This window comes from Nylanderia fulva, unplaced genomic scaffold (genome assembly GCF_048542155.1).
Source record: "Nylanderia fulva isolate GAGA-0341 unplaced genomic scaffold, ASM4854215v1 Scaffold123, whole genome shotgun sequence".
NCBI lineage: Eukaryota > Metazoa > Arthropoda > Insecta > Hymenoptera > Formicidae > Nylanderia > Nylanderia fulva.
In genome coordinates this window covers 44650-57824 of record NW_028189443.1, presented here as the reverse complement: position 1 = coordinate 57824, position 13175 = coordinate 44650, and the positions used below count along the sequence as shown (strand labels likewise).

At 26.7% G+C, this 13175-nt stretch overlaps 2 protein-coding genes and 1 long non-coding RNA gene across 5 annotated transcripts in view; 2 read left to right on the top strand and 1 right to left on the bottom strand.

Moving 5' to 3' along the window:
* Nucleotides 1-13175, bottom strand: part of GluClalpha (glycine receptor alpha 1) — a 155771-nt gene that overhangs the window by 129640 nt on the left and 12956 nt on the right. The gene's annotated exons all lie outside the window — the stretch shown is intronic.
* Nucleotides 1869-3276, top strand: LOC114939318 (uncharacterized). The gene is made up of 3 exons (XR_014924007.1): nucleotides 1869-1993; nucleotides 2131-2254; nucleotides 2446-3276. It is a non-coding gene; the product is annotated as an uncharacterized LOC114939318 (long non-coding RNA).
* Nucleotides 6011-10951, top strand: LOC114930826 (uncharacterized). Of its 3 annotated transcripts, none has more exons than XR_003819540.2 (7): nucleotides 6011-6349; nucleotides 8344-8691; nucleotides 8784-9222; nucleotides 9338-9468; nucleotides 9601-9736; nucleotides 9924-10102; nucleotides 10166-10951. XR_003819540.2 is itself a non-coding variant. In XM_029302678.2 (7 exons), exons 1-6 carry the CDS (start codon nucleotides 6183-6185, stop codon nucleotides 10014-10016), a joined length of 1314 nt encoding a protein of 437 aa, XP_029158511.1. In that variant the 5' UTR covers nucleotides 6011-6182; the 3' UTR covers nucleotides 10017-10064; nucleotides 10166-10951. The 3 variants fall into 3 exon arrangements, 2 of the variants coding, with proteins under 2 accessions (XP_029158511.1, XP_085335677.1); XM_029302678.2 differs by having other exon boundaries at nucleotides 9924-10064; XM_085479551.1 differs by having other exon boundaries at nucleotides 9924-10951.

The window sequence follows — 13175 nt, the reverse complement described above, 5'->3', positions numbered from 1 at the left end:
ATATTTTCGATACACGAGGAAGAAAAAGAGAGAGATTTACATTTTTCAAATATTCACAAATAAAATTCTCAGCTAAAATTTTTATTTCAGGTTTTTACCTCGATTTACAATACGAATATTTATACGAATTATATCGCTAAGACATAATTTAGACATTGAAATGTTTGGTAATACATATGGGCATCTAAATTACCTGTGCCAAAGTTTGTTAAGTTTTGTGCGTTAAACAAAAATGAACGTTACGCGTTAAGTAAAAATACTTTTTCATTTTTGTTCCAAACTCATATTATTTGCGATCTATATTTCTCTCTTATGCATGATTTACGCAAAATTATTACGACTTCAAATTAAAATAAAAAGTCGACACAATGCACAGCACTAGAATCATAAAGTGTAAAATATAAATATATGAAAATTAGTAAAATCTCTATACCTGCATCTTACAAGTAGATAAAAAAAAGTACTACCTTTACTATATTATTTATCTAGAATAATTTTCAGATAATTTTGGTTTCGAATCATAACACATTGAAATACTTAAAGCAGACAGTAAAGCGATAAAAATTTATAAATGAAAATATGAATATATATATTTTTGTATCTTTATATTTCTTATATAACTGTGCGTACAGAAGCAGTCTTAAACATTATTATCTAAACAATTATCTAAATAAATCGTCATATAATTATATCTTTTATCTAGATATACTTAAAGCAAAATCATCTTTATTTTTTTCTAAGATAAATTTACATACTTTTATTTCATCTTTATCCAGCTAATTTTAAATTAATCTTGACACAACACTAAGTATCATTATCAAAAATTTATTACAATATTTTATGGTCGTATTTTAGATGGCCCTATGCGAAGAAAAGATATGAAAGTCTTACGGAGAAAGAAAAGAAAAAAAAACCTAAACTTTGTTATAATAGGCATTAATTCTGCAATACAATTGCGAAATTATTTGTCTCAAATTCTATTTTATGATTATTATTACAATAATAGATCAAATCAAAATTACTTCGATGACTCAATTCATAAAGTATTGGAATTCAATAATAATGTAAAGGAATTCAGTGGTAATATCGATAAATATGTAAATCGTTTAAATCAACTTGATCCTGAAAGTGAGCCTACACATGAGCCTATAGATGTGCTGAAATATACGTTTTATATTGAGGAGATTAAATGCTGGTTAACACAATTTCCACAGTAGGATCTTCATATATATTATAATGCTACTATTATTACAATTTAATGTATTTGTTCATTATTTAATAATTCAATATATATAAATTTTTTAGGAAAATTGATCGCAATTCAATCCAAAAATTTTGCAATATAGAAATGTCTCACTATGAGAAGCTATCTTCGATATGAAATGAGTTGGGCAGATATATAAAGAAACCTGAAAGAGAACAGCTTTTGGAAGAAACATGTACTTTCATAGCACAACAAATTCAACCTCGAAAAGATGTATGTTACACGAATGTAAGTGCATCATTGGATACATTCGCACAAGAAGTACGAAATCGTCTCAGAGAGAAGCATCCGAACCATTCGATATTCTCCACGTCTGAAGAAACTTTTTCCTATTGGAAAACCAACAATATCAAAGATAATCGATGGGATGAAACAGAAAGTACGCTTATTATGGATACACTCCAGGAATATATATTTGGCACTTTAAACTTTCGAGTATGTAGCTCCGTACCCGAAGATATCAAATGTTTGTGTATAGATTATTTAAGTTATTATAGATTATAATATATATAATTATGGGCCATATATGTATACGTTATATGTTGTTTTTAATATTCTCTCGCTTTGATTAATTTGTTCTGTATTATACCCGGCACAGGTTTTACAAAGTAAATCTGGTGAAGATATCATTGTATATACAATATTTCATAGCGTGGCTAGAAGAATTGGTCTACGTTGCGATGCAATAAATTTTTTTACTCGATTATCTATATTTTGGAAACCAGAATTGTAAGTACAGATATATATTAAAATCGACATTATCATTATTTCTCGATAATCTTTCTTTTTTTATTATACGCTTCCAATATAATTTTTTATTATATAAATTTTTATAATGATTAAAGTAATAATTTAATTGTTTACAGCGTCACGAATAATTTTGAAAATGCACGATGTTTTTACACACAAAAGTATTTCCCCGAGTATCGTGTTATTGATAATCTATCAGAATACATGTCTGTAAGACCAGTCGCAATAACAATTACAAAGGTTAAAAATTACTTATTTATTACTTCTAATAATTTTAAGTTATTAATATATTTCTAAATTTACAAAGAATCAATATATTACACTAAATATGTATAGGAAGAAGAGAAATGTGCAATCTCTCATTTTTTAATTTATAATTAGATTTTTGTTTACATGTCGTCTTTATATTCATGTTTAATTCATTTTTTTAGATGTTGAAGTTAACAAGAGATATTGTTAGAGAATTTATAATACAACATAAAATTAAGAAAATGCGATTAATCCGGGTTAATTGCATTATCCAACAACTTCCGATATGATTAAAATGTATTGTAATCATATTACGATGATAGGTATTATGAGCACAAGTTATATACATATGATGCAAAATGTGAGTAATTATATTAATTTGAACATATTCATGTATACTCATAATGACATTTTTTGCAAACAGTTTCAAGATATCATAATATTCCGTGTTTTGAGTAGCATATGAGCCTGCATCTGTGTCTATTTTTGTCATCATGTTTTAAGAAATATGAGTACAATATGAGTAAAGTATATACGCGCACTAACAATCGCATATTAGTATATAATATATACAATTGTAAAAATATTGAACATTGTAAGATTCTTTTAGATAACAATTCTTTTACAAAACAATATATATAATTTACAATTTTTTATAATTTAACGTGATTAAGTGTTTATTCAGACATTTATTCACAAAAAATCAATTAAAGTACAAATTTTACAGTTTGTGTCTTAGATTTTGTTTTAAATAATAGCACAAATAAATAAAAACGTAAAATATGCCATAGTTGCATGGACCAACATAATAGACAGATGTTATATTGACATATACATGTATATACATATATATTTTCGATAATTTTGTAGATAAATACTATGCCCTATTTTTGTATGCAATGTCAATTGAGAATCAACGACGAATGAAATATATTTATTATTCTCTGCTATATTTATTGTATTTATTAATATGAACAATAAAATAAGAAAAGTTGTGATTGCAAGAATTTGAATTAGTGCAGTAGAATTAATAAATCTTAAAATAAAAAAATTAATTTGTTCGTTTACTTTTTTTTATTACTTTAAGTATATACAAAATATGACATAATTAAGATTTCCCATTTGTTAATATCTATTATTTTGAAACTTGTATAATCAATAGTGTTGCATTTGTATAAGTAAAAACACGTATGTTAATAAAAGACAATGATTTTTATATTTTCAAACGTATTAATGATATTAGATTTTGTATGATATTTTGATGATAATTGCAGATTTTAAAAATTTGTGGAAGAATCAAGCAAGACTTTAAAATTTGACTAATTCCAACAAGTTATATCTTCCTTTTATGTAGAAGATCTCTTCAATGGATGAGGCATTATTTTAAGAAATATAACAAACAACGTTAAATATAAATTAAAATATATTAAAATGTGGTACTTGTACAAAGATTTATCAAAAAAAAATTTTTTATATATCTGAAAATATAAAAAACACATAATTAAAAAATACATGGTTAATGATAAGACAGCAAATGTACTCCGCATTTAAGCACAGAACACATTTAATGTCATTAAAATGTAACACTTTAATTACCGTTTCTTTGAAACTTCTGTTAAGACATTCATCTTGTATTTTATTTTTCAAAAATAAATTTATTAACTTTACAAATATGTTTCTTGAGTGATCGAGCGATTTAAACAAAATATAATATTCTACATCACGTTATATAATAGTTTACACCCCGTATATACGCGCGAGTAAACTACATAAAATTGTCGAAATTCTTAAAATTTGTATATTATTTATTAAAAAGAAAGAACAGAGAAGGAAAGAGGAAGAAAGATTGAAATATATATCATAGTATAAATAATGTCGTAACGATATAAATATTCGTATTTATAAATTGAAATAAATATAAACAAAATTGATTAAATTAAAATTTATAATCTAAACATTATATTCAATGTCTGCGCTGTATTTTTAAAATTTATAAATTCATTCTTTAATTTTATCATGCGGCGCATTTATCATGATGTGAATTGAAATATTTTAACTAATTTCGTTAGACAATCAAAAGAAGAACATAAATTTAATGGAATAAAAATCATAACAAAGTTTAATATAACTATAAACAAAGAATGTTTTCATCGTATCATTTATGCAGAAAATCTCTTCGATGGATGTGGCATTATTTTAAAAGGTATAATAAACAACGTGGAGCATGCGATATCTGTGATAAAAATTTCATCCTATTATCTATCCATACATCTGCGATATATCAAATAAAAATAAAGCATAAAGAAATTTATACATAATGTTTCAAGTGTGCGGGCTTCTTATTCTATATCAGGAAATATGTTAAATTCAGATAATTTACAATACAAAGACTTACACCAAAATATTTTATGTATCTGAAAATATAAAAAAACATAATTGAAACACACATACTTAGAACAGCAAATATACTCCACACTTGGATATAAAACACATTTAAGGTCATTCTGAAACGCAAGATTTGCGACAAATTTAACAAGATAATTAATTCTTTTAAATTAATGATATTCATTTCAACTTTATAATATCTCTGCACCTCCCCAAATGCTACCAAAGGAGTAAGTAAAAAACTAATAAATAATGAATATTACTATTTAGGTTTTTTTTAGATATTAATATAAACTTTTGAAAAATAAATGAACAAATATACTTAATGAATAATAAAGTTAGTCTCGAAATAAACAAGGATATGCGAGCCGAACGCGAAGGTTTGTGCGTTAGATAAGAAAAATTAATGTTTCCCCTATGTCTTATAATTGTGCACGAGGCACGAAATTTGCTTAGCATAGTGCTAACAATAATATTACTTAAAAATAAATCTCAACTTGGTTCTCAATTTTAGAATCTCTATTTTAATTCCTAAGTTCCCGATTCAGCGACTTTTGGACCGATATATTTTGCTTTTCTACATCTTTGTAGGGGGATCAGAGGGAAACATAAGAATTAAAATTCCGAATTGAGATTTATTCACAAACATCCGCGTTAAGTTCGCATAGTCTGTTCACTTTGAATTTGCATTTAATCCATGGAGTTTTTATATTCTTATAGTTTAAAATTCTAGAATATATACACCCCGTATATACGCGCGAATAAAACTAAATAAAATTGTAGAATATTCTTATATAAACTATGTGCATACATCAATTATTAAATATTTGTACTGTAAGTCGAGAATTTTATTTTAGCTGAGAATTTTATATGTAAAGATTTAATAAATGAAAAATGTAAATCTCTCTTGCCCCTTCTCTCTTATCGAGATAATTTGACAATGCACAGCACTAAGGTTTATAATTGTAAAATATAAATACATAAATATTATTGGTAGAATTTAATAAAATTCATGATAATTTGAAATAATATTATTTTAATTAAGCTTAAATAATACATAATATAAATACATGAAAATTAGTAAAATTTAATATAACTCTCTCTAATAAATTTGTAAAAATATATTATTTAAATTAATCTTAAATAGAGAACAATAAATAAATAAATAATAATAATAAAATAAATAATAAATGAATTATTTACCACGTTTTATCTTTCAAGGGCATAAGAAAAAATGGTAAATTTTCTACAATAGTTCTAAATTACATTTTCTACGCATGCTGTGGCAAGTTCTTATACCTATATCTTAGTGAAAACAAGCAAAAAGGCTTTAAAATTTGGGGTCACATTTCATAATAAAGAACAGACCGTCTGTATCGTGGAAAACGTCTCTCGTATACATCAAACACACATCTGTGCTCTTTGTAATCGGAAAACTCATTTCGTGTACTGCGAAAAGCAAGGAATTAATTACGCGAATAGTTTATTGCAATCACTTTAATTTACATTCCTTTTTTGTGTTTTGTTTCTTATAATGTCTGATTGTAAGATAACGTGCTTACCAGAAGAGATCATAGACATCATTCTCGGCTATAATGTTATCACTATTGAGGATATCATCAACTTTCGATGCGTGTGCACGAAATTTCGTTATGCAGCAACCACATATAACAAGTTTTTGGAAAAAAAGTTATCTCAAAGGTAATTCTTGTGGTTTGTAAATCTTTTTGTTATTTTGTCTTAATAATTTCTGTCGCATAATGTATATCCCTTCAACAAAGAACGTATTTTGTGAATATTAAAAATATTAAAAATATATTGTAAGACAACAAAAACATTAATAATGTATATAAAAACTGATAAAAAAGAATAGATTAAATAAATACAAAACGGACAAAATAGCGTGTTAGCTACGTAATCTTTAACATCATTTCTTCAATTATTCAATTTATTTTTTATACTGATTCAATTAATAAAATAATTTATTTATTGTTAATAGTAGTTCAAAATAATCCTATTTTTGTGAATCATTTAGTTTACATTAGCACATTGTCTTGTGAATTTCATTACATTATTATTCATAAAAATATAATATAATATGTACTTTAATATATAATTATATATAACATAAATAGTTAAAAAAATATTAGAAAAATTAGATTAAATCACTTCACTTCCATTGAATCACTTAAATTTAAATATTTTATTTTATTATCGTCTTTTATTTTACTAAATGATTTTTTCTATTGCTCAATAAATTTGGCAAACTCTACCGTTATAATTATATATATATATGTTTATTTGAAATGTAAATATTAAATAATATACTGATAATAATTCTTAATTTTCGGCTGTCCAAAATTAAAAGACCAAATATTTTTCAACCGACATTCGTCAATTGATGTTTATTTAATTAATCACACGTTTCAACCACGGTGTTTCGACCATATAATTTTGGTCCTTCGCACACTTAACAGTAACACTTAAGAAAGACAAGAATTATATGAAACGTTGCGTAATTAATTAAATAAATATTACAATAATTAGCCTATGAATATATCGGTCGACAAATATTCAGGCATTCAATAATTGTTTTTAAATTTAATTATTAAAAATACAACATAATAGTAACTTGGTTTATTTATTATAATGTGTATTCTTCAATATATTTAATTGCATTTTTAAATATAAAAATATATATGATATATATTCGTGATAGAAACAAACAGATTTGATATTTTTCTATCGGTTCTTTTTCATAAATAGCATTGAAATCACAATTAAATCTTTATAAAAGTAAAAACATGCCAAGTCACATATATAAGCACAATCGTCATTGTTTGTAAATATGCTTTCGAAAAAATTGTTCTACAAAATATTTAAAAAAAACTTAATCTATACATACATACGCACATCAATGTTTATTAATTGCATATAGAATACACTTATAGAATTATGCAATATACATATTGGAATCAAAATTTGAAAAAAAAGAAGAGAGAATATAAATTAAATTACAAATTAAAATTGACTATTATATATTTTCTTTTTCTGATTAAAGTATAAAAAGAAGTGACATATATATACTCATGCTTTGAATTGTACACTTTAATAAATTTATTAATTTGAAAAATGACTTGTGCAATCACATTTTTTACTATCATCAAAGTGTGCTGTGTGTTATCTAAATAAAATTAAATGCAAGAACTGTAGCGTCATCTTATCTGCATTTAGATAATAAAAATATGTTTTATCTTTATATCTGCATCTTACAAATAAATAAAAAAAAATACTACCTTCACTATATTATTTATCTAAAATAATATTCAGATAATTTTGGTTTAAAATCATAGCACACATAAAAATACTTAAATCAGACAGTAAAGCGATAAAAATTTATAAATAAAAATATGTATACATATATTGTTGTTTCTTTTTAATAATTTAAATTTCTTGTATAACTGTGTTTACATAAGCAGTCTTAAATATTATTATCTAAACAATTATTTAAATAAATCGTCATATAATTATATCTTTTATCTAGATACACTTAAAACAAAATCATCTTTATCCTATCTAAGATTAATTTACATACTTTTATCTCATCTTTATCCAGCTAATTTTAAATTAATCTTGACACAACACTAAGTATCATTATCAAAAATTTATTACAATATTTTATGGTCGTATTTTAGATGGCCCTATGCAAAGAGAAGATATGAAAGTCTTACGGAAAAAGAAAAAGAAGAAAACCTAAACTTTGTTATAATAGGCATAAATTCTGCGAGACAATTGCGAAGTTATTTGTCTCAAATTCTCTTTTATGATCATTTTTACAATAATAGATCAAATCGAAATTATTTCAATGGCTCAATCAATAATATAATTAAATTCGATAATGTAATAAAATTCTCGAGAAAAATCAATGTACATGTAAAGCATAGAAATATACTTTTTCTTGAGCCTAGAAATAAGCTTATAAATGAGCTGCAATATATGTTTTATATTGAGGAGATTAAATGCTTGTTAACACCATTTCAACAGTAGGATCGTCATATATATTATAATGCTACTATTATTACAATTTAATGTATTTATTCATTAGTTAATAATTCAATATATATAAATTTTTTAGAGGAATTGATCGCAAATCAATCGAAAGATATTGCAATATAGAAATGTCTCACTATGAAAAGCTATCCTCGATACGAAATGAGTTGGACAGATATAGAGAGAAACTAGAAAAAGAACAACTTTTAGAAGAAACGTGTACTTTCATATCAAAATATATTCAAGTTCGAGAAGATGTATGTTACACAAATGTAAGTGCATCATTGGATACAATCGCACAAGAAGTACGGAATCGTCTCAGAAAAAAGCATCCGAACCATTCGATATTCTCCATGTGTGATGAAACTTTTTCTTATTGGAACACCAACAATATCGAAGATAATCATTGGGATGAAACAGAAAGTACGCAGATTATGGATACAATCCAGGAATATATATTTAGCATTTTGAACTTTCGAGCGTGCCCATTTCCCAAAGATATCAAATGCATTTGTATAGATTATGTAAGTTATTAAAGATTATAATATATATAATTATGGGCCATATATGTATACGTTATGTGTTGTTTTTAATATTGTCTCGCTTTGATTAATTTATTCTGTATTATACCTGGCACAGGTTTTACAAAGTAAATCTGGTAAAGATATCATTGTATATACAATATTTCATAGCGTGGCAAGAAGACTTGGTCTACGTTGCGATGTACTAGATATTGAAAATGAATTCTTTATATTTTGGAAACCAGAATTGTAAGTTTAAATATATGTTAGAATCGACATTATCATTATTTCACGATAATCTTTATTTTTTTATTATACGCATACATATATAATTTTTTTTAAATTTTCATATGATTAAGGTAATATTTTAATTGTTTACAGCGTCACGAATAATTTAGAAAATGCAAGATGTTTTTACTTAAAACCCGGGTATTTCCCGAATTGTCTTCTTGATTTTCTACCAGATTACAAGTCTTGTGAAACAAATAATGACGTCATCAAAATAGAAACTAAAAAGGTTGAAACTTATTTATTACATCTATTAATTTTAAGTTAATAATATACTTGTAAATTGACAAAGAATCAATATATTAGACTAAATATGTATAGGAAGTAGAGAAATGTGCAATCTCTCATTTTTTAATTTATAATTAGATTTTTGTTTACATGTCGTCTTTATATTCATGTTTAATTAATTTTTTCAGATGTTGGAGTCTATAACATATATAGTTAGACAATTTATAAGGCAACATATAATAAATGCTTTGCAATTAATCAAAATTAAATGCATTATCTAAAAACCTTCAATATGATTAAAATGTATTGTAATCATATTATGATGATAGGTATTATGAGCGCAAGTTATATACATATGATGCAAAATGTGAGTAATTATTTTAATTTGAGCATATTCATGTTTACTCATAATGACATTTTTTGCAAACAGTTTCAAGATATCATAATATGTCCGTGTTTTGAGTAGCATATGAGCCTGCATCTGTGTCTATTTTTGTCATCATGTTTTAAGAAATATGAGTACAATATGAGTAAAGTACATACGCGCACTAACAATCGCATATTAGTACATAATATATACATTTGTAAACATATTGAACATTGTGAGATTCTTTTATATAACAATATGTATAATTTACAATTTTTATAATTTAACGTGGTTAAGTGTTTATTGAGGCATTTATTCATAAAGAAATCAATTAAAGTAAAAATTTTACAGTTTGTGTCTTATATTTCGTATTAAATAATAGCGCAAATAAATAAAAACATAAAATATGCCGTAGTTGCATGAACCAACATAATAGACAGATGTTATATTGACATATACATGTATATACATATATATTTTCGACTTTTGTAGATAAATACTATGCCCTATTTTTGTATGCAATATCAATTGAGAATCAACGACAAATGAAATATATTTATTATTCTCTGCTATATTTATTGTATTTATTAATATGAACAATAAAATAAGAAAAGTTGTGATTGCAAGAATTTAAATTAGTGCAGTAGAATTTATATATTTAAAAATTTATAATAATTAATTAACTTATGAACTTCTTCTTAATACTTTAAGTATATGCAAAATATGACATAATTAAAATTTACCATTTATTAATATCTATTATTTTGAAACTTGTATAATCGATAGTGTTGCATATGTATAAGTTAAAACTTAGTCATGAGACAACAAATGTACTCCGCATTTGAGCACAGAACACATTTAATGTCTTTTCTTTGTACTCCGCCCGAATTATTTGAGACCAGGACGAAACACTCAGAACAGACAGAAGACAGAAACAGAAAACATATAAGAAAAGAATAAAGAAAAAAACAGCAGAAGGAACCAGCAGATACAACAGCCCAGAAACACAGGGCCAAGGCAGCGAAAGACGGAAAACGAGGTAGGGAAGGGCACTCCGAGGGCGGGAGGAGGAAACGGGGGCAGAGACACGCCCAGACTGGTGAGGGGAGGGGGCAAAAGAAAGCGAGGAAGGGGACAAAAGCGGGGCGCGGCAGGAGCGAGCGAGCGGGGCGGGAGGGCGGAAACAAAGCAGAGAAGCGCTGGAAGCACAGGAGAGGAAGAAGAAGAGGACACACCCCCGCGGCGCGTCTATATTAAGTGCCCCGAGAGGGTTAACTGTAAGGGGCGTAAATGCTGTGTGTAGTCTTACATTAAAATGCGTGAAATGAAAATTGCTGCACACTGCCAAATCTTGCCTTGAACTGTGAAATTGTGTTATAACTTAATTAAAAACATTTACCCCATTATTAGATTTTAAAAAAACCTTAGATGATATGAAAAATAAACAGAAAGGGGACGCGAGGCGGAAAGACAGAAAGCAGAAAAGACAAGAAAAGATTGTATTGAAATATATTTCATAGTATAAATATCATGTAAGCAACGTTCAACGACCCCCGTACCGTACGATACATAATCTCGTACACAAGATTCGTATTTATAAAAATTGGATTGATTAAGTTTATTACAAGTTTAAATAAAATTTAATGAAACTGAAATTAAAAATCTGAACATTAATCTTAAATGTCGTGTGCTGTTTTTTTTAACTATTTATAAATTTCAGTCTTTGATTTATAGGTGGCCCCGCCGCAATGTATCATGAACCATGTGAATATTTAAACTATTTCGTCTCGACAATCGTCTCAACAATCTAAGGAACGAAGAAAGAACCATATAAGTTTATGGAATAATAAAAAATCATCCAAAGATTTAACATACTATTAACGAAGAGAGTTTTACCATAGTATCATTTCATTATGCAGAGAATCTAGTCGATGGAACGCTCTGCCATGTGGCAATTCATTTTAGGAAAGGTTTCTATAACAAAACAAAGGGCGAAGAGAAACATAACGGAGATCAGTATAGTCCAGGTGAATTAAATTAATCCGTATCCTTAAAATTTCCATCCTTTAAATCTATCGATACATCCTCTTGTGATATGACTCAGCAATTCTTCGCATATGAACCAATATAACCATAAATAATAAAGCAGAAAAGAAAATTTATTACAATTAATGTTTCAAGTGTCGGGGCCCTTTTCTCTCTGCCCCCCCTTTACCTTTTTACTTCTATCTCCGAAATATATTACAAGTAATCAGATAATTTGTAGAATGTAAAAGACCTTACACCCAAAATGTGTTTCTTGTACATTGAACTATAAAAAAAACACCGAAAAAAACAATGAATTGAACAAACACAATTACCTTAGACACAGCGAGCAAATCATACTCAACACTTGCGAGTGGATAAAACACATTTAAGAGTCACATTCAGAAAAAAGACAAGATTGCGACAATTTTTAAGATAGATAAAATAAGTCTTTTAAATGGAAGGAGATGGAGGCGAAATCAGTCAAGACATATCTCTTGACCTCTCCAAAAGGCTAATTACCCCAAGAATTAAGTAACGAGTGGAGCAAAAAACCCGATAAATAGTAAAATATTATATTTAGTTTTTTTTTAGGCCTTAATATAAACTTTTTGAAAAATAACCAAAAATGAACACAAATCTACTAATGAAAATCAAAAGTTAGTCTCCGAACCTAAAACAAGGCGTATGCGAGCCGAACGCCGAAGGTTTGTGCTTTTAGATAAAAAAATTAATTTTTCCCCCTCATGCTCTTATACTTGTGCACGGCACGAAATTTGCTCGCATAGTGCACTAACACATAAGGCCTATTTAAGAATCACTAAATCTTCAATTGGTTCTGAATTTTAGAATCTATTTTTAATTCCTAGTTCCCGATTCAGCAACTTCTGGCCGATATATTTTGCTTTTTACATCTTTGTAGGGGGCTCAGAGAGAAACATAAGAATTAAATCTCGACTTGAGAATTTATTCACAAACATCCGCGTTGAGTTCGCATAGTCTGTACTTATGTGTACGATATTTCTTTGAAGTATGGTCTATATGTAAT